Below are 22,736 nucleotides of genomic sequence, written 5' to 3' on the forward strand. Positions count from 1 at the left end.
GAAGGAGGGGCAGGCAATGGAACAGGGATTTTTCCAAATAAAAGGCCCTTCCGGGTTGGATTTCGTCAGGTTTTCGCCTGCAAAATCAGTTCTGTTATACTCACAGACAATATTTTGACAGTTTTGGAAACTTTAGAGTGTTTTCTATCCTAATCTGTCAATTATATGCATATTCTAGCATCTGGACCTGAGAAATAGTCTGTTTACCTTGGGAACGTTATTTTTCCTAACATAAAAATTCTGCCCCCTAGCTGAAAGAGGATAAGCACTGGTCTGAGATCAGCTGTAGGAGAATGGAATTAATATAATGTGATGTGAACAAACTGCAGCCTCGATATGATGATGTAGATTACTGACCTAAGATCAGGTTCCCCTGACCCTAAATCAGCACTCCTACTCTGAGACGATTGATAAACATACAGCACAATATATATATTATTTTGCTCATGGGAAACATTTGAGCTTCAGTGTCCGATGTCCATATCACAACAAACATCTTGATGGCTAACCTTCTCTTGTCCCCCACAAGMGTTGTGGGTGGCCTAACACTCCTGGTTCCCACGCCCATTACTTTGATTGCCGGTGTGTTTCTCTGTCTCCGTTTTCTCCTCATAGGCCCCCACCACCAGTCTATTGTAGTGACAACGTGCCTGGGGGGATAGAGGAGAAGCTTTATGGCTGGTAATCAAATGTGACCGCTGACTGTTGCTGGTGTCTGATGGCTGACATCTGCCTGGTGGACTCATACCAGCACAGCTCAGAACGCACCACGGTGATGGGTAACCCGACACTACACCGCCGGTCCAGAGGAGGAAACAGAAGCGCTGTCTGACCTAAGACCCTTACAAGGCAACCGAAGCTAACATTGACAGCAATTAATTCAAGAGAGAGAATTCCAGGCCATTGTCGGATGGACGGATGGATGTCCCGAGAGCTTGTTTCCTCTAAACAGTGGCTGTGATGACTGCCTGGCTCCAATGACTTGTAGCACTGACACTAGGTCCCAAATGGCACCCTATTACCTATATAGTGCACAACATTAAGGGTTCTGGTCAAAAGTAGTGCACTATCAAGGGAATAGGGGGCCACTTGGGATGCAATGTAGTGTGTGCTGTGTACACTACAGGTACCTCCACATCCCTATGCATTCCTGGAGCGAGAAACAATAAACACACCAACATCTGACCCCTAAATAGATGCAGTAGAATACTTAAGCATCCATTCACCTAAATATGTCATCACTCGGCAGTCATTTGGCATGTCCCTCCCTGTCCCTGGGTTACTGAACAAGCCAGAGGAGCTGCTGCCTGTCATCTGCATGGCTGCGTCCCAAATGCCACCCTAATCTCTGTATAGTGCACTACTTTTGAACAGAGCCCTATGAAGAATAGGGTGCTGATGAGGCAGTACAGAAGCAGTTAGGAGGCCAGGACCTTTGTACAACCGTCTCACATGCCTTAGCTATTTACTTGTTTTCCCACATGTGAATGTGGAAYTGCATGGCCTGCATTGCGGCATACAGTACAAGTATTCACTTACCGAACGTAGCCTAKATACCTGAACATTTTACCACCACGACCCTTTTGAAACGAGGTGTAGAATATAGTGATGGTGGAAACATCGATACCGTAGAGTATCGATTTTATGTGGATACTGTGACTATCGATTTGTAAAATAAATCAATAATAAAATTAAATTGCTAGCAGTAGTGAGCTGTAGCCTACCTGCACCAAAACTCTGACATTTCTCTTTCTTCATTCTAAAATGGTGAGCCAACATGTTTTCAGCACTTTTATCTCAATGACTGATCAAAACATGTCAATTTTGTCCCTCTGCAGACATTTAGTGAGCAATATGTTTGGAACATCGAATCACAATAAAAACGCAGTTTTGAATCGCTATATATATATATATATATATATATATATATATATATATAAATCGCAATACATATCGGCACCTAAGTATTGTGATAATATCGTGTCGAGAGGTTCCTGCCAATTCCCAGCCCTAGCAGAAATAACTAGGCCTGCGCCTAAGGCTTGCTCCTGATAGGCATGCCTTATTTCCTAGAGACCAAGCCTACAGTATAAAGTCTTTCAAATTCTAACTTAGGCTGGGCTAACACAGATATCCCACTTCTCTCCCACAGAAATTCATAACCTGGCTTAAGTTTAATCAATAGCTCAGCAGGAAGCGTTTTTGTCTCCTTCAAAGTAGGCCTAGTGCATACAGCAGATGACTCGTGAGACTACGAGCTGACTGAGTGTAATTTGAGCATAGCACAAATAGCATTTCCAGACATCGCTCCCCCTCCCGAGAGACGCACCACTCCCGTCGCACGYGGAACAAAACCTGAGGAATGTAAGTTATGTCGGGCCAGGGGTCTCTCAGACACAGGTTCATAGGACCAGGCCGCCCCACGCTGCCCCCTCCATCACTCCCCATCTGGAGCTGCTGACCCCACTCGGGCCTCCCCCTCCCCCCTCTGCTAGTTTCCAGCTGCTGGAGGGTAGGAACACATCAACACAACACACAAGACCAGGATGCAACATCCAGGTGAAATCCTTCAACTGACTGACCCCTGGAAGGAATCCTTCTAAAGAAACAATTCTCTCACTGTCTGGGGGAAGACTTCTTGCATTGTCAGTATACAAAGTTTAGGCTAGTTTTCTAATTCCAATAACAAAAGCTGCTCAACTCCATTACTATACAATTACAGTACTAGCTATGTAACAACACTGTTGTTAGAGTAATTATTACAGTGTTTCTACACACAGGTATAAGAGCAACCTGGGTGCATTTCAGTTGGTAACGTTAAAGCCAAGAAGTTAAAGTGAGCCAAGYGTGAAGCCCTTCTACAGTCACCGTCTGATCCCCTTTGAATTATACAGGAAGGGCATGCGGCGCCAAAGGAACATTGGAGACTAACTGGGATCCACAGGAATCGGGCCAGGCTTTAGCTTTCTAGCCATGGGATGAAGACAAGAGGAGGGTGATCTGAGCAGCTCCAGTCAGACCACAGCCCTGCCATCATCCCCTGTTTTGGCCTAGTCCTCACCCCCTGAAGCAGACCACATTATGAAGGCTAGGCCTGATCATTGGTTGTATCCGATGTACATGTGCAGGATAGACTACTCATGACAAGACCCGCGGAATTTCAAATAGGGTTAGTTGGATTCTAAAGCTAAAAATAACATGACAGGTGATAGCAAAGTTAAATCAAACTGACTTGTTGAATTTAAGTTTTTCCTCTGTTTTCTTTATGTATTTCAATCACGAAAAGTTTGTAGACCAAATGTGGGTAGCCCAGGTCTCCCACCGTGCCCGCCTCCCCCTGTGAGTGAGGAGGTTGTAGTCGCCAGGTCTCCCACCATAGGCCCCTCCCTGTGTGAGTTGAGAGGTGTAGCCCAGTCTCCCACCGATAGCCCCTCCCCTGTGTGAGTGAGAGGTTGTAGCCAGTCTCCCACCGTAGCCCCTCCCCTGTGTGAGTGAGAGGTTGTAGGCCCAGTCTCCCACCGATAGCCCCTCCCTGTGTGAGTGAGAGGTGTAGCCCAGGTCTTCCACCATAGCCCCTCCCCTGTGTGAGTGAGAGGTGTAGCCCAGTCTCCCACCGTAGCCCCTTCCCTGTGTGAGTGAGAGGTGGTAGCCCAGTCTCCCCACGTTAGCCCCTCCCTGTGTGAGTGAGAGGTGTAGCCCAGTCTCCCCACTTGTAGCCCCTCCCCGTGTGAGTGAGAGGGTAGCCCAGTTCCCCACCGTAGCCCCTCCTGTTGTGAGTGAGAGGTGTAGCCCAGTCTCCACCGTAGCCCTCCCCTGTGTTGAGTGAGAGGTTTACGCCAGTCTCCCACCGTAGCCCCTCCCTGTGTGAGTGAGAGGTGTAGCCCAGTCTGCCACCGTAGCCCCTCCCCTGTGTGAGTGAGAGGTGTAGCCCAGTCTCCCCACTGTAGCCCCTCCCGCTGTGTGAGTTGAGAGGTGTAGCCCAGTCTCCACTGTAGCCCCTCCCCTGTGTGGAGTGAGAGGTGTAGCCGCAAGTCTCCCACCGTAGGCCCTCCCCTGTGTGAGGTGAGAGGTGTAGCCCCAGTCTAGCCAACCAAGGCCCGTCCCCTGTGTGAGTGGAGAGTGGTAGCCCAGTCTCCCAGCATACCACCTCCCCTGTGTGTGAGTAGAGGAGTGTAGCCCAGTTCCCACCATAGCCCCCGTCGCGCTGTGATGATGTGAGAGGTGTAGGGTGCAGACAGCTGTGTGTGAAGAATGACAGATACTTCTCTCCTCAGACAGCTAACATAAAATGCCCAGATTTACAGCAGAGGAGCTGAGGTAAAAACACTTGGCGACCGTTTAACAGCCAAGCCAGGGGAGTTTCAGCTGAACTGCTACGAGGATGAGGAGTCATATTCTGCAGTCTATCAGCATTTAATGGACTAATATGACGTCTGCGGTGGAGCACCTGAGGTCATTCCGACAAGAAAAATAGAGGCTAGTGACCAGGTAAACATTCTGACGCTTAGCTAGCACAGATATACTTAACTAGCTAGTAGAGGTTTGTTCTAGTTAGCTAAATCTCTTCTTGACAACCAAAGTACGTGGTGGAAGCTATCAAAACAAGTGAGAAGTCGAAGGGGGGGGGGGGGGCAGTGCTCACATTTCTGAAGAAACACTGCAACCAGGGAGGGCCTATCCCAGCGCCATCCCATCTGCGTACAGAGTACCTTCCAGAGCTCTATTCACAATATGAACAGGACAGCAAAGATGCTGTACAGGGAAAGGACATTTATATTGATGAGACGACCGATGCATTTGGAAGATGTGCACTCGCCCTCCAGTCAGTGGGTGAGTGACCGGTTGTAGCAGAATTGTCTTTCTTGGATAAAATCAACTTTACCACTGTGTCCCAAGCTGTCATCTCCTGTGTCAACAACAGTGGGGTTGACTTTAGCAATGTGTAGGCTTTTGTAAGCGACTCAGCTAGCTACATGAAGAAGGCTTGGAGTACCTGACTTCAACACGACCTTATTAGAAACSGCCAAGTGTGTCCAGGACCTTTGAGCTGCTGAGGGAACACAAGGCCCAGCTGAAAGCCCAGACAGTGCTCATTGTGGAGCATAGCATGGAGATAGTGGCTAACCTGACAAAGCTGGAGGAGACCTCTGTGCCAACAGCCCACAACATCGCCAGCAAGCTGGAGGACCTGCAAATGCAGTTTGAGTATGGCAGAACAGCTTGGGCTGAGGACTGGTGCCCTCATACAACTGAGCTAATGGGGCAGCTTCCAGAGGAAGACAGGCTCTCCTGCACTGAGTTGTTCCAGTCTGCCATGGCAGCATGCTCAATCAAGCTGCAGACTGTGCTGGAGAAACCTTTCCCTGTTCACGTCACTAWCTGTTCTAGATCCAGCCCAGGTGGTAGGACCAAGGACATTAAGGACTATGTCCATGCCATCCCTGCTCTGAGCCAGGTGTCTGCAGAGGAGTGGCACAGATACATGGGCATCAACAAGGCAGACTCTATGGAGCTGAGTGCAGTGGACTGGTGGGCAGCTAGGCAGGACAGGATGCCAGCCTTAGCTCACATTGCAGTGATACATATTTTTTAAATGTTGTTGATTGCAAAGTATAATAGCATTGAGCACTAAAAAGCATGTCAGTCACATACACACCCACCAACTCTACAACTCTTTCTGTGATTTGGTTTGAAGCAATTTGATAATAGTTCATTAATGGAACGAAGGGACAGAATTGTTAATCTAATCGATTTGGTATTTATGTAATTATAGATGGATTCAATGTATTTGTATTTATATGCCTTTGCACTTTGTTGATGATGCTCTATTTATTTATCTATCATATATATTTTTCCATAAGAAAACACTTAATAATATAAATAATATAAAGGTTGAGTTTATTTTTGACTGAGCTTTAGTAGAAGGATAACCATGGGTTCATTGTCATTTAATACACAGAATTAAGCATTTATTTACATAAAACCATGTTCCCAATGTTATTAAATAATGTTACTACACTAGAGGCCAAAAAAAACTATCCGCAGATTGTCAGCAGAAATCGCCACAGAAAATATAAAAAATCCCCGCAGCTTCCGTTTGCTCATGACCCCGAACCCACACCAGGTCAGACCCCCACCCAATCACGCCGTCTGTCCCCTGACTAAAATTATATAAAAACACTATTATTACACTTTACAACTTAATGTAAAGTGTTATCCATGAACCCAATACTGTACAAACAGACACTGACATACTTTTATTTGCCTGACCTAAATACATGTGCAAATACTGGTGGTGTTTACATTTCGAACACCTGCTGTCACCCAGAACGGATGCAGGTGACATGATCTACATTGCCATATTTGCCTAATATACCAGAGACATAACCCACTAAATACTTTTGTCATCATCTACCAATAATACAACGAACAGAGCAAATGCAATCTGTAACTAGAATCCTAACGATTRGAGTCATTTTACTATCAACATCGCGACTTGCTCCGACTTGAACTTGCTTGGTTGAGAGCGAGCCGAGCTATATTGTTGAAGGAACTAGCTCGCTAGTTAGCTTTACTATTATATAAATAAAGATAAGGATCTAGTTACCATAACATGTATTGTTTCGTTTGTTTAAGTCCTTATTCCAGACACGGAAAATGCCCCAAAATAAGTAGAGGTTAGCTTGAAAATACTGACTACTGTACTTGCCTCGCGCTGTCAGTGACAAGCTCCGTTTCAAAACACTTGGCTCGAGCTCAAGAAAGGGCTCCGTATTCCTTCGCAACCGCGCTTGCTAGCTAGCGATGGCTAACTTTTCCTTTCGGAAAGTACAGCAAAATTCTCACATATTTCAGATATACATCTAGTTAAGAGATGTGAGCGCATGTAAAACACAACGTAGCTAATTTCTTAACTAATGTTAACTTTGCTATGAGAGCAGCTTGCAAGTTTCTTTCCCACGCAACATGGAATCGTCAAATACAATATTACTCACTCAAGCTTCGTTGCGTTGGTGCAAATTTGCTCACACAGAGGTTGGCACTTCACAAGATCACTTCGGGATAGAAACTCCTTTGCAGCCAGCCTTACTTGATCTTTAAATTCTAGACGGAGACTTTCTGCCTGTTTCAATATCTCATCCTTSTTCTTTCTCTGTCTGGGACGCGAGCCTTCCACAAAGAAACGCCCAGTGCCATCCTCATTCGTATTCCCGTTTTGGGCGTTGCCAGTTGTTCATCTGCACATTTTTATTGGTTCTCTCAAGTTATCAATCACCCGCCAATGCCTGCTTCTCTTGCTACATTGTTCGAATAAGAGAAAAAGTACAGTATTCAGACTAAGTCAATAATACTGTATCTCATTTGGATATTCGCCATGTTAACARTAAGGTATACTTCAAATTATTTATAAAGGCTTTATAAGTAAATTATAAAGTATACATTTAGATTATCTAATACCCCTATATCAAATATTATCGTTTTTATCATAAAAATGTACTTACTTATTCTAATCTGTGCTGTGTGTAAGCAGAGTTTGTTTAACAGTATTATGATGATGCTTAAAACAGGGGTTCCCAAACTTTTTGMGCCCACAACCCCATTTTGAAATCTGAAAATTATCGTGAACCCACCCATGTGAAAACAATTATGCAGCCTAATTAATAGCCAACGTTTACTTTTTTTATGTCAGTCAATTGAAAAACATTCTAACAGTATTTCTGACTGTCTTCTCAACTCACCATCACATACTTTTAATGTGTCAACAGTCAATTGCAAATTGTCTGACATTATGTCTCTTATCTCGCCACCACTAATGTGCCTGATGCAAGTCATTGTCCGAGAGTATCAAAGTCAGCGGGCGTGGTCTACAGTACGCACCCCATCTCTGCTTTCACATCCAACCTGGATCGATATATGGTTTTAATGCAGACGAGAGCACTGAATCCAGCTTCACATAGATACAGTATGAGCTAGCGAAGGGTAGCCTACCATGAGTTTTATGGTGCTTTCAAGACATCTGGATACTCGGAAAAATACAAGGTCAAATCATGACGTCAGTGATCTTTAGGTTGGAAAGTCTGAGCTCTAGAATGAGGCCCGATTTCTCGAGTTGAATTCCGAGTTGGYTGACCGTTCAAAACAATTGTTTTCCAGTCGGAGCTCGTTTCCTTCCGAGTTTATCAGTTTTCTTGAACGCTCGAAAGTCGGCGATTTCCCCGTTCCGTGTTCCCAGGGGGTTGAACGCGGCATTAGTGCTCAGATGGAGACGGCAGGATATTTAATCAATTTGAGCCCCTTTGGGCTGCTCTCCGCCCGGTGATAGATGGAGCCCCATCTGTGGAAAAGGCCACCATTCGATCCCATATAGAATATGTTTTTCGTCAGTATAGCCTAGCAGCACACTGAACATCCTATATGCCGTTTCATGCTCGGGAATCGTGGGACAGAACAATATGTCCTCGTGAATAGCATCCCCGACATGTAGTCTATAGCAAACAAAGTCAATGCATATGCATCTCGACCCTCACAGCTAAAGTCCATTTGGAGAGGTTTAAACTGGGGAGTTTGAGTCGTTCAGGACTAGTTTCCGCTTGATTGCTCGCAATAGCATATCTTATTCGTAACAGTGTTATCTGACAAAGGTATTGATATGAGTTTCTGTGACTCTGCCTCCCCACACATTGTTTTCACCATATCAAATGCGGCCGGTAATATCAGTCTGCAGTAGTGTATGGTTTCATTGCGAAGCGGACCTAGCCATTCACTGTGGGAATGATTCAAGTGCAACGGTCAAGTGCGACCTTTTCCCATGATCTAAGAGAACTCTGGTTGAATTTGATCTTTTAGATTTGAGATACAAAGACGATATAATARATCTATATATTTTGGTATATATATATAGAAAATCCAGAAGAAAAAACTAGATTTATATATAGATATATGTCGTTACAATATATATATATATATATGTGTGTGTAATATTTTTTTTCTTCTGGATTTTCTAAATTCTCCCACTACCCCATTTTTTATATCAGGTGACCCCACATGGTGTTGTGACCCCTAGTTTGGGAACAGCTGACTAAAAATGAAGGCAAATTGTGGGCATGCTAATTCAAGCTCAAGCTTAGTACTGCCCACTATTTGTATACAGTCGATTGGCACTACTAGCCAGCAGTGGTGTAAAGTAATTAAGTAAAAATACTTTAGAGTACCACTTAAGTAGTTTTTGGGGGTATCTGTACTTTACTATCTATATTTTTGACAACTTTTCATTTTACTTCACTACATTCCTAAAGAAAATAATGTACTTTTWATTACAGTACATTATTCCTAACACCCAAAAGTACTTTTTGAWTGCTTAYCAGGACAGGAAAATTGTCAAATTCACACACTTATCAAGAGAGCATCCCTGGTCATCCCTACTACCTCTGTTCTGGCAGACTCACTAAACACAAATTCTTKATTTGTAAATTATGTCTGCGTGTTGGAGTGTGTTCTCCTGGCTATCCTGAAATAAAATGTAAAAAGTTGAATTGTACCTTCTGGTTTGCTTAATATAAGGACTTTGAAATGATTTATACCTTTACTTTCACTTTTGATACTTAAGTATATTTGATCAATTATATTTACTTTTGATACTTACATATATTTAAAACCAAATCGTTTTAAACTTGTACTCAAGTAGTATTTTACTGGGTGACTTTCACTTTTACTTGAGTCATTTTTTATTAAGATATCTTTACTTTTACTCAAGTGTGACAATTGGTAACTTTTTCCACTACTACTAACCAGGCATCATGGACAAGATATCCGGCTTTTTGCTTTCTGAAATGTTCTGTAGATTTATTAGGAAATATGAGAAGAATGAGTKGTTTTGCTTTGCTTGATTTAGGCTTCTTCCTGTTCTATATCTCTGTTATTGGTTTGTTTTAACATGCCCAAGCTAAAGGTTATAAGTGAGACTTGCACATACCTGCCCCCTGAAGAATTTAGCCTTTCAGGATTGGCTGGCCTTACTACTTCAAGCTATTTATGTATTGCTTATACATACATGTATGGYATGTATATGCTGCATCTTTAAATCCCTGGCTGCAATAAAATGCTATTGGGGTGTTTATGACATGCCAGGGTAGGGTGTGGCTCAATCTCAGTGCAGAGAAGCACCAATCWTAGGCAACAAGTGTTATTTTCAGATGTACCATAAGAAAAGTTGATCTATGGTGCCCCCTGGTGTTTTTTTTAATACAGACCACGTGGATTGTTAGTCAGTTCGGGCACTTACAAGTAGGCCTAGGCCTAAATACTCCTAATTTTCAATGGTCAAATAAAGATAAAATACAGAAGTCGTTTTCAATATCCCTGCTAGCCTACTATCCTGTATTAATTTGGAAGGAGAGGAGCACTATGTGATATTTGATTATTCAAATCAAAGGTCTAGGCCAATTGTAGCCTTCAAGCGCTAGCATTAGAGTACATGAATGGGAAAGCCCCATTTAAACAGTCAAAGGGGAATATAAAAAACAAGCTACCTTTATTAATTAAAGGCTTGAAATTTAGATTTGCTTTTTTGAAACAGGTTTACAGTAAAACACATTGACACGAGTACACTAATGGCTTCTAACTCTTTACTTTCACTGGATGGCTCAATCACTTCCTAAAGTGCTACAGTGCTTTTACAGACTTATTTGTTGCTGACCGAGTCCACAACTGACCAGAAACAGTACCAAAGAAAACCTGCTTTGTTATTTTTTTCCCAAACAAAACTGTAGGGTGATTTCAATAAACTACTTGGTCCCCCACAGACTCCCTCTACAAACACAAACTAGCCTATTTATTTGTATGTAATTGCTTCTTCTATTAACCTTTTCAATCATTAAAGTGTAATGATGCAACATTGTGTAGAAATGTTTTCACTCCTGTTAAATGTATGCTGATTGTCTTAACCAACAAAGCATTAAGCATRGCATGAGTCTACAATCAGCTTGTTCTAGAAATTAATCAACAAAGAGAGCTCCATACTGTGCCCTCCTGACCCATAGTCGAAATGCATTGTGCACCAAAGTGCTGATGCACATAGCTTTTTTTGTCCATGCTCTCTCTTCATTCTGACCATGCTAACAATATGTAAATGACCTTGTTCTGGACCTGGGGACTGTGAAAAGACCCCTGGTAGCATGTCTGGTGGGGTAAGTGTGTGTGWCAGTGCTGTGTGTAAGTTGACTATGCAAACWATTTGGAATTTACAACACATTAATGTTTCTTATAAAAACAAGAAGTGACGCAGTCAGTCTTTCCTTAACTCTTAGCCAAGAAAGACCGGCATGCATATTCTTAATATTAGCCCTCTGATTARAATAAAGAGCAYGATGTGCCGCTCTGTTCTGGGCCAGTTGCAGCTTAACTAGGTCTTTCTTTGCAGCACTTGACCATATGACTGCACAATAATCAAGATAAGATCAAAMTTGAGCCTTCAGGACTTGGTTTGTGGAGTGTGGTGTAAAAAAAGCAGAGCATCTCTTTATTACGGACAGACCTCTTCCCATCGTTACAACCATTGAATCTATATGTTTTGACCATGGAAGTTTACAATCTAAGGTAACACCAAATAATTTAGCCTCCTCAATTGGTTCAACAGCCACACCATTCATTACCAGATTCAGCTGAGGTCTAGAACTAAAGGAATGATTTGGACGAAATACAATGCTCTTAGTTTTAGAGATGTTCAGGACCAGTTGATTACAGGTCACCCATTCCAAAACAGATGGCAACTCTTTGTTAAAGGTTTCAGTGACTTCATTCGCTGTGGCTGCTGATGCGTATGTAGTTGAATCATCAGCATACATGGACACACATGCTTTGTTTAATGCCAGTGGCAGGTCATTGGTAAAAATAGAAGAGTAGAGAGCCTAGAGAGCTGCCCTGCAGTACACCACACTTTACATGTTTGACATTAGAGAAGCTTCCATTAAAGAAAACCCTCTGAGTTATGATAGATACAGTAGCTCTGAATACACGATATGGCAGAAGTTGAAAAGCCAAACTGTTTTCTCAACAAAAMGTTATGGTCAATAATATCAATGGTTTCACTAAATCTAACATTACAGCTCTCAAATCTCTTTATTATCAATTTCTTTCAACCAATCATCAGTKATTTGTGTTAGTACAGTACATGTTGAGTGCCKTTCTCTATAAGCATGCTGAAAGTCTGTGTTGTTCATTTGTTTACAACGAAATAGCATTGTATTTGGTCAAACACCATTTTGCTAAGAGCAGTTTGCTAAGAGCTGTCAGTACGTGAGTACGATGGCTCACTGTTTGTTGTTGGCATTGRATGCCTAAGTTTGCCCACTTTGCCAATGAAGTAGTCATTAAAATAATTGCCAACATTAAATAGTTTTGTGATGAATAAGCTATCTGATTCGATGAAAGATAAAGTTGAATTTGTCTTTCTGCTCATCATTTATCCAACGTWATTTTTTCATCATTCTTTATATCATTGATCTTGATTTCATAATACAGTTTCTTCTTCTTTTTGTTGAGTTTAGTCACACAATTTCTCAATTTGCAGTAAGTCAGCCAGTCAGATGTGCAGCCAGACTTATATGCCACTCCTTTTGCCCCATCTCTTTTAACCATACAGTCCTCATCATCCTTAGAAGTACAGTACACAACATACTGTACAATAGATCACAATATTTGTCAATTCACTTCCACAAATATCTACCAAGTGTCACAAGATATCCACAATCGAAAAAGGGAGAATCTGTTTTAAGTAGATACTCGAATTACTWGACATCAACTCCTTTGAAAGAGTGTATTTGTGACCAAAAGTGACAAAGTACAGGTAGCTAATATTTTTTTTGCCGATGTTATTTAATCGGCAACCGGATGATGGCGGCCGAGTTTAGCCCCACAGTTTCCCGGATGTAGTGGTGGGAGGGAAGCGGGTGGTTTGCAGCCTGAGCTTCGCTTTTTGGTKGATAGGGGCAGTTGGTGTTTGCGAGTGGGAGATGGATCGTGAGCCCTCTTCTGATTAGCGAAGCCGAAGAGCTCCTCAAAATAATCAGAACTATTGAAATAATAGACGAGAACGGGTTGCTGAAACAAAAAGAAAAKATAACTTAGTCCATCTTTCACATCCACTCCACACACAATAACACGGCATTGATGGTAATGTATGCAAGGAAACAACCGAGACTCAGCGATGGGTAAATAGCTCCTAACCTTACTTCTATTCAGAATTTCCTTCTTAGCTTTGACAATCCGCCATTTTTATTGAAACCAAAATAAGTAGACATTTATGGCAGATATTCAGCTGTTGCAGACTATTGTACKGTTTTTTTTACATTCATCTTTACAACCTGTTTCTTTATTTTTTAGGTGCAACGACCGAAGGGATTCACAGCCCTACCAGGTACTTGTTAATGTTAGCTAGCAACAAATAAGATTAAAATGGATACTCTAGTGCAGGCTTCCTGAACACTACAGGCCTCAGTGCGGAAAATAAATCGAAAAGTAGTCACTTTCCTTTGAATTTGAACAAAAAAAGAATACTCTTTTTGTTTTCATAATTATGACCGGCAGATCGAACTTTGCCTTATGAACACATTTACTAGCGAGTTTTATTGGAGTTCAGTTAGCCTGTTAGCTAACGTTAGCTGGAATTCCGGCCTATTCGTAATATGTCACAGCTCGCGCGATGTAAGACCAAAGATCAGAAGTATGTAAACAACGTTCAGTTACCAATTTGTACAGCCATATAAATGAYTTTTTCTGTGCAATGGAATAATTATACCTAGTTATGTCAAGACAGACAGCACTTAAACTACCATGGATCTATTGATTWAAAAATGTGTCGTTTAACCCAGCATTTAGTTTATTCTTAAATGCGCAGGGTTTAGTCTATTTCCAATGCCCATCCATGGAGCCATTATAATAGCGTGTGACGTACTACAGGCACAGCTGATTTAAATACAAGATTAAGTCACGACTTTATGGATTTTGCAAGACACACACTTTTTATTTTTTATTGGCAATGATATTTGTGCACATTATTTATAGATTCTGCTCGAGCCGTTCTAATCGAGCATTGCTCTGAACAGATTGCAGTTCCAGAATCTAACGTTATTGATGTCTTTGGTGTTTTCAGACGCTCAAATACTCGTCGAAGAGTCACCCCGGTGGTGATCATCGCCATGACAAGATGCGAGACACCGCAGATGCCACTCCTCCATGTAAAATGTATCGGCGATCTGACAGTCCTGACAACAAACACATCGATAACACGGGGCATGGCAGGGCAAAGGCAGTCCACACGCACCGGGCCAGAGAGAGGGATGGAGGTGAGAAATACGTCTAAAACGATCTTGATCAAAACAAACCATCTATTTGAAGTAGCTAACCACCAGTGTCTGACTTAATTTCTCCCTTGGCTAATTTTACTGCTGATTTGTCTGCAGCCTTAAAATGTTAAACTGAATGACATAGCCTACACCTATTCAGAAATACTGCACTGTTGCTAAAACAACAACAGTAGACCTACTTTCTCTCATTAGGTTGCATTTCTGGATCTGAAGCTCAAGGCAACAGTTATGACTTACTTGTAAGACTGAGAAGTAGTGTTTGGTCACATGCCATAAATTGATCTTTAATAGTTTGGTGTGGTTCATTTGGCAACCATTGTTGTGATTCTAGTAGGCAGATAGCAAGCCACATTTCTTAAACGGTTTAATGACACAGTTATTTACCTGTTGCATTGTCAAACATTAGTRGAATGATACTTACTATCTAGGATAGGGAAGACGAGATAATGTTCTGAGTGCTGTGGTGAAACTAGACAGTCAAGTCATGAAAGCTAGTTGGCTAACGCCAACTCAGTAAAGTGCATCTCCTTGAATTAGCGCTTCAGTTTGCAAATGCACAATATTAGATGAATAGTTCTGTCAACTGTTTGCTTATATTTTGATTAATTCAGGTAGCCTCTGTAAACATTTCCCTAACTAACCACTAGTCTTTAATTGTAATATTATTTTGCGAATAGTATTCAAACACACCAACTTTGGATACTTGGCAGTGACATAACAGCATTATAGTGTGCAACCTTCATTTCCCATTGTTATACTTCTTCTGGTTTGCATCTGGTTAACTCTAGCTGTGCATCATTCTTTTATACAACTTCRGATTATTTAGGCTAATTTACAGGTACTGTGTTAGCCTATTTCTTGGCTTCGGTCATTTTATCCAAAATGTCCGCTCTCTCCCCCTAACCTGACTGGAAATCGYTCGCTGTTTGGCTTCTTCACCCACAATGAGAATGGCTTAACCTAATGWGACATGTACGAACAGTGAAAGACCAGTGTATAGATTATATCACTTCATCAATATCTGGTACGGGTCTAACGTTTCAACAAACCCATGGTTTGGTACATTTTGGGGTCACGTTTCGGTACAGCAGGAAAATGAAATTTCCAACAGCTACTTTGGTAGATTTTTAAGAAAATACAAAGTGTTGTTATTCCTGATTCCATATATGATCATGAGTCATATAATGCCTGATGAGAGCACAATCAGGAATAACAACACTTTGTATTTTCTTAAAAATGAATAAAAACACACGATTACTCAACAACAATAAAATAAAGTGCAATATGCGTGTGAAATCAATACATAAACATGGCTCAGACATTGTGTAGGCATATGCTATAATGTTTTCTTACGAAGATACAAATATGCACACTTGTGTGACTCTCATAAAGGGGCCGTGTCTGTAGCACGGGACTTGTCATTTCCCACTCAGGGTAATGTGATGGGCTGTCACTGTTAAGTAGCACTCTGCAGTCCATCTGCAGTAAGCGCAGTGCAGGGTGCATTGGCCAATTAATTGACAACTTCAGCTTTAGCTTGCTTATATAGAGCGGGTACTACCTGTTTGCTGAAATGGTTGTGAGAGGACGAAGTTTGTAACGTGGCTCGAGCACTTTCACGAGGTGCTGAAACCCCCTATTCTTCTCAACCACGAGAACGGGCGCATATCCACAGCTGGAAACATACCTATCGCTCTTGTTATTTCCTGGTCAGAATCGGCTGCGTGAATGCAGAGGGGTGAAGTTGTTTTTTTGCCTTTCAGTCTTGCTCCAGTGGTAGGAGTACTGGGTAGATGTCGGCGTAAGTGTGTCAACATGTTTGAGGTGTTGGCAGCTGCATAGGCTATTTTCMTTGAGYAGTGGCGACATACTCTGTCCATCACCGTTGAAACCAAAATGTTCCGAAATTMGAGATTTTAAACGATGATGGAGAATCCTCCTGGTTTATTGTACCCGTCACTCGCTATAGAACAGAACTTGTTCCCGGCCGTGCCTCACAAAAGGACAGTTTGAAATGCTATAGTTTTAACTATGCTGAACAAAAATGTAAACGCAACAATTTCAACGATTTTAATGAGTTACAGTTCGTATAAGGAAATCAGTCAATTGAAATCAATTCATTGGACCCTAATCTGGACCCTAATCTATGGATTTCACATGTTTGGGCAGGGGCGCAGCCATGGGTGCCCACCCACTGGGGAGCCAGGCCTAGGCAATCAGAATAAGTTTTTCCCCACAAAAGGGCTTTATTACAGACAGAAATACTCCTCAGTTTCAWCAGCTGTCCGGGTGYCTGGRCTCAGACTATCCCGCAGGTGAAGAAGCTGGATGTGGAAATCCTGGGCTGGTGTGGTTACACGTGGTTGTGAGGCTGGTTGGACGTACTGCCAAATTCTTTAAATGACGTTGAAGGTGTCTTATGGTAYAGAAATGAACATTTAATTCTCTGGAAACTGCCCTGGTGGGTATTCCTGCAGTCAGCATGCCAATTGCGTGCTCCCTCAACTGTGGTATTGTGTTGTGAAGCAACGGCACATTTTAGTGGTCTTTTATTGTCCCCAGCACAAMGTGCATCTGTGTAATGAACATGCTGTTTAATCATCTTATTGATARGCCACACCTGTCAGGTGGATGGATAATTTTGGCAAAGGAGAAATGCTCACTAACAGGGATATAAACAAATTTGTGCACAACATTTGAGAAAAAAGCTTTTTGTGCGCATGGAACATTATTGGGATCTTTTATTTCAGCTTACGAAACATGGGGCCAGCGCTTCACGTTGTCTTTTTATATTTTTGTATAGTTTAACTAGCCTGGAATGATTTACTCAAGAGGCCTATAGGRCTAGTGTTTTTGTATTGTAAATATMTMGGGGTTTCATAGTGTGGGACCGTACCAAGGTCCCTGTACCTAATTGTTCGGTACAAATACGTGTACCTTTACACCCCTAATATCTAGCTGAACATATCTGTGGCTCATGGGCTATATGTAACAGTGGCAACGGCTGRGTTTACACAGGCAGCCCAAATCTGATATTTTGTTCATTAATTCGTCTTTTGACTAATCAGATCAGCATTGAAATGTATCTGATTTGAAACTAGCTGATTTATTATTGGTCAAAAAAACTCATTAGTGGGACAGCTATCAAAATTTCCCTGCCCTGTAAACGCAGCCAAAGGGACATCTGGGCCCGTATTCAACAAACGTGTCAGAGGTCTAGGATCAGGTCCCTCCTGTCCATGTAATCTTAGTCATTATGGTCTAAAAGGCAAAACTGCAGCACTCCCACTCTGAGACACTATGAATACAGGCCCTGAATTGAGTTCCCCTATGATAAGTCTGTGCATACACTGTAAATACTACACTGAAAAAAAAGCCTGCCTAATTACATATGATCAAATGRATGACAGAGTGAACTCAACGTTGTATTTCATCTAGGTAAAACATGCCTCTGATATACAAGCTCAGCCTATGATTGCGATAACAATTTTTTTTATGGGGAGTTATATCTTAAGTGCTAGGAAATGGCAGRACATTTTATTAATCAATTTGCTTTCGGTTTGACATGTTAGTTAAATGATACATACTTTCTTAACCCCCTTTTCCAGCAGTCTTTCACTGTTGGTAGGCGCTAACTAACATTCATCCCATACTATATGTTGTAGCCAACTCTTCGATCATTCTTCAACATACCATATGAGGAACAAAATAAGAGATGGCCACAGCAACTAGGCCTACTGCATGGGACGAGGCTCAGAGTTAAGGACCAGGGCTCTGTTCTGATACTTTTAAAATGCAGAAATCCTTGAAGAAATCACTCTGACATGCCGTGATTGTTGAAAGCAATGCAATGGCGAGCTTTCTAAAATCTATCTAGTAATGTAAGATCAATGATTACGTGAAGGAAGGAAAAATGCCTGTTTTGAAAGTTGCCAAAGTTGGTCGACTAGACGTTGACAGCTACTTATTACCCCATAGTCTTTCATGCACAGTGACCACAAACTAAMCCTCAATGTTCTGGTTTTCACGTCAGTCACGAGGCTTTAGGACCTTTTATGCACAGTGGCACCAWCTTCTCCTGCCCGTTTGTCAGTCTTCTAACCTAGAGATCTGCATTATTTCTATAAAAGTTAGATTATCATAACATGTACGCTTGCAAGGAAATAAGTGTGACAGTCATTTATGTGATAATGTCTTAATTGATTTAATTTCTTGGCTGATGAAACATCTTTAGATAAAGCATACCTCCATACCCAACCATATTTATTATTAAATGTCTGCTGCAGATACTGCTGGCTGCACAGAGCTGTCACAGCTAGTAGTTATTCATGGCAATGGCTGGCATTTTGGTTSCCATAGATATGAGTGTTTGACACCTCTACTTCCCCCACCTGTTTCGTTCAGGGATGCCCTGTCATATGGGCCCTGGTGGTCAAAAGCAGTWCACTATAGCCACYGTTCCATTGTCACTTTGAAGTCTACTCAGGTTGGGCTGGCCTTGGTGGGCTAGCTCKGATTGTTTCCACTGCCTCCAGAAATCAGAAATTAGGTCATCTTGCTTGAGCCTATATGTGACTGCAGCTGGCTTTGCTAATGTTTGCTAGCTAGCAAGATGTTGAAGAATTMAATTCAKCCTCACCATGCAGTAACTAACYTTATCCCATACTCRTGCCAGTGCCAGCCAGACTTGGAGCCATGTACTAGCTTGCTGACGTTAGCAGCGTTGTTGGCGTAACAGGCTAGCTATGTAGCTTAATCTTGCTTGTCATGGCATTGGCTATTKGCTGCTAGCTAACCAAGCAAACCAGATGACAGGTTTGATATGATGTAGCTAGCTAGCTTTCGATATGACCTGGCCAGCTAAAATTCCTACTAGCTCACGTTAGCTCGCTAGCTTGTTTCAACTCTGATTTGTTATCATTTGAGGGATGACTGTTATCATAAGTTTATTGTGTAGTGCAAAAATGYATGACGGATCCAGGTATGGTGTTAATTTGTGTCATGTCTGACTACTGCAGTACTGTTTGTCCATGTGCTAACTAACAGAAACAATCCCAGACAAGCTAGCCAGTCGTTTACAGCATCCAGCAGTGATCAGCTTGGTGGTTGCGTAGTAACGGCGTCACCAGCCCGAATTCTAATCGAGCTTGCACCAGTTGTGAAACTGGGCTGTGCTGTCCCGGGTTTCCTCGACCCAAACAGTTCTGCTTTTGATGGCACTATTTCTGCCTCTGATGCATTTCCATACAGGATTTGCCCCAGTGTTTTACTAAAAAGGCACAGACTTTACTTTTTCCATCTACGCGGGCAGGCACCTGTGTCTCACTGGGAAAAGGATCAGGCGGATCTACTCTCTCTTGGCACCAAAGCCAGGCCACTGGTACTTTTCAGCCASCGTTTACATAACAATGMCTAACTGTGAACTTTAACACCTTCTCACAAAGCAACTGTTTTGAATATGTAGAGATTGTTGATTCTGGTCTTCACTGTCAGCCCTAGCTCTGGAAACACAATTTCCCTAATATAACATGAGGGTATACAGTCCAGTAAAAAGTTGGGACACACCCACGCATTAAAGTTTAATTATTTACTTTTTTCTACATTGTATAATAATAGTAGAGACATCAAAATTATGAAATAACACACATGGAATCATGTAGTAACCAAAAAAGTGTTAAACAAATCCAAATATATTTTAGATTCTTCTTGATGACAGCTTTGCACACTCTTGGCATTCTCTCAACCAGCTTCACCTGGAATGCTTTTCCAACAGTCTTGGAGGAGTTCCCACATATGCTGTGCACTTGTTGGCTGCTTGTCCTTCACTCTGCAGTCCAAATCATGCCAAARCATCTCAATTGGGTTGAGGTTGGTTGATTGTGGAGGCCAGGTCATCTGATGCAGCATTCCATCACTCTCCTTCTTGGTCAAATAGCCCTTACACAGCCTAGAGGTGTGTTGGGTCATTGTCCTGTTGAAAAATAAATTATAGTCCCACTAGGCGCAACCCAGATGGGATGGTGTATCGCTATAGAATGCTGTGGTAGCCATGCTGGTTAAGTGTGCCTTGAATTCTAAATTAATCACAGACAGTGTCACCAGCAAAGCACCACCACCTCCATGCTTCACAGTGGGAACCACACATGCAGAGATCATCCATTCACCTACTCTGTGTCTCACAAAGACACGGCAGGTGGAACCAAAAATCTCACATTTGGTCTCATAAGATCAAAGGACAGATTTCCACCGGTCTAATGTCCATTGCTCGTGTTTCTTGGCCCAAGCAAGTCTCTTCTTATTATTGGTGTCCTTTAGTAGTGGTTGCAGCAATTCGACCATGAATGCCTGATTCACGTAGTCTCCTCTGAACAGTTGATGTGTCTGCTACTTGAACTCTGTGAAGCAGAGGCTGGTAACTCTAATGAACTTCTCCTCTGCAGRAGAGGTAATTCTGGYTCTTCCTTTCCTGTGGCGGTCCTCATGAGATCCAGTTCCATCATAGCGCTTGATGGTTTTTGCGACTGCACTTGAAGGAACTTTAAAAGTTCTTGAAATTGTCCTGATTGACTGACTTTTATGTCTTAAAGTAATGATGGACTGTCTTTATCTTTGTTTATTTGAGCTGTTCTTGCCATAATATGGACTTAGTTTTTTACCAAATAGGGCTATCTTCTGTATACCATCCCTACCTTGTCACAACACAACTGATTGGCTCAAATGCGTTAAGAAGGAAATAAATTCCACAAATAAACTTGTAACAAGGCACACCTGTTAATTGAAATACATTCCAGGTGACTACCTCATGAAGCTGGTTGAGAGAATGCCAAGAGTGTGCAAAGCTGTCATCAAGGCAAAGTGTGGCTACTTTGAAGAATCTCAAATATAAAAAATATTTTGATTTGTTCAACACTTTTTTTGGTTACTACATGATTCCATATGTGTTATTTCATTGTTTTGATGRCTTCACTATTATTCTACAATGTAGAAAAAAGTAAAATAAAGAAAAACTCATGATTGAGTAGGTGTCCATACTTTTGACTGGGGTCTTAAACGGGTAGATCGCGAGCTACCAGTAAGCTCGCCATCACAAACTGTCATAAGCTTAAAGCTCCCGGCCGCTATCCAATCAAAGCCACATTGACTTATCCCACCCATGGTTAGCCACTATTGGCTTAAAAAGCCAAACGTAACTCTATCTGCCAATTCATTTCCAGCAAGATTGACCGTCTGTCTTTTTGGTGTGCGTCTGTCCGTTGTAAGCCATTTAGTGATGCTAATAGATACTGGCATCTTGTAGGTAGACAAACTTTCCCCCATAACCTTCTCAATTAAATGTATACTGCAAAGTAGTCATACCTGAAAACTGTGTTAATTTGATTTGTATCCATTGGATGGCTTTTGTTTTCAAACTGCGTTGACTTGTGCTACAGCAGTAGGGCTACGGCAGAAACATTGCTCAACTGACACATTCTGCTCTTGCTAGATACTCAATAAAAGGGGAATTACATCAAATATATCTCCTTTTCAGGCCTAAATGGTCTTCTGGTGTGATTTAAGCATTGACATTGGACTCAGAACATCTATTTCATTATCTCAATGAGTAAATGTTATATTCAGTGTGAAAGAACGAAAACAAAATCCCAAACAGGAAAAATAAGACGTTAGAAGCATGTGTTTTATGTGTTCCCTAGGTTGTTAAATACCTGTTATTTTACTAGGTATATTGACAGAAAACACATCTCTTGTACACAAAGGACCCAGTGAAGAGTTGCAGGGTAGAAGAGAAGAACGGGACTATTTGAAGGCAAAAAAATTATAATCAGAGTAACTTGCAACATTTGATAAAAAAAAATAAAATTTGCTCATGTTAAAGGCTGGATACAGTGGAATGACTATGACGACACCTGCCCTATGGGACAGGAGGCTTTCTCACTGATACATTGACATGCGTGCGCACACACACCAATCATCCCTCCTCCCCCTTGGCCTGCATCCACACGCATTATGGCCCAGTAAATGTTAAAACACCATTGTATCTGCATCACAAGGAAGTGTTATTATTTTATTTTTTTTTGTCTTATTAGATGGGTAAAGTACTCACTCATCTGCCAGTTATCTGACTTGCCTAGTTTAAGTTTAAAAAATCTGCCAGTGATGCCACTTTTATTAGGCAATGGTTTGTAGTAAAAGATTTGTTATTGTAAGCTTCAACTTTTTAGTTTGAAAAGTATCTTTCTGGCAAGTCCAGTTTTCCTCTAAATTTGTTTACCACCTTAAATACACTTACTGTATCTGAAAGTGGTCAACTTGTAAGTTGCAAAACTAAAATACTGTAGTGTCGGTTTGGTTTGATTAGACTCACAGGTTTATTTT

The 22,736-nt window shown here is 41.7% G+C and overlaps 1 protein-coding gene and 1 long non-coding RNA gene across 2 annotated transcripts in view; one reads left to right on the top strand and one right to left on the bottom strand.

The window, feature by feature from the left end:
• The window catches only part of LOC111973102 (uncharacterized), a 58,830-nt gene extending 51,456 nt beyond the window's left edge, over nucleotides 1-7,374 (bottom strand). Inside the window, exon 1 of the long non-coding RNA XR_002878519.2 lies at nucleotides 6,996-7,374. This is a non-coding gene — a long non-coding RNA (uncharacterized lncRNA). The remainder of the gene's footprint in view (nucleotides 1-6,995) is intronic.
• A 5,572-nt stretch (nucleotides 7,375-12,946) lies between these two features.
• The window catches only part of waca (WW domain containing adaptor with coiled-coil a), a 43,129-nt gene continuing 33,339 nt past the window's right edge, over nucleotides 12,947-22,736 (top strand). The window contains exons 1-3 of the mRNA XM_024000310.2: nucleotides 12,947-13,208; nucleotides 13,381-13,414; nucleotides 14,150-14,342. Coding sequence (XP_023856078.1) covers nucleotides 13,168-13,208; nucleotides 13,381-13,414; nucleotides 14,150-14,342 — 268 coding nt within the window. The 5' untranslated portion in view covers nucleotides 12,947-13,167. The remainder of the gene's footprint in view (nucleotides 13,209-13,380; nucleotides 13,415-14,149; nucleotides 14,343-22,736) is intronic.

This window comes from Salvelinus sp. IW2-2015, linkage group LG14, assembly GCF_002910315.2.
Source record: "Salvelinus sp. IW2-2015 linkage group LG14, ASM291031v2, whole genome shotgun sequence".
Lineage (NCBI taxonomy): Eukaryota > Metazoa > Chordata > Actinopteri > Salmoniformes > Salmonidae > Salvelinus > Salvelinus sp. IW2-2015.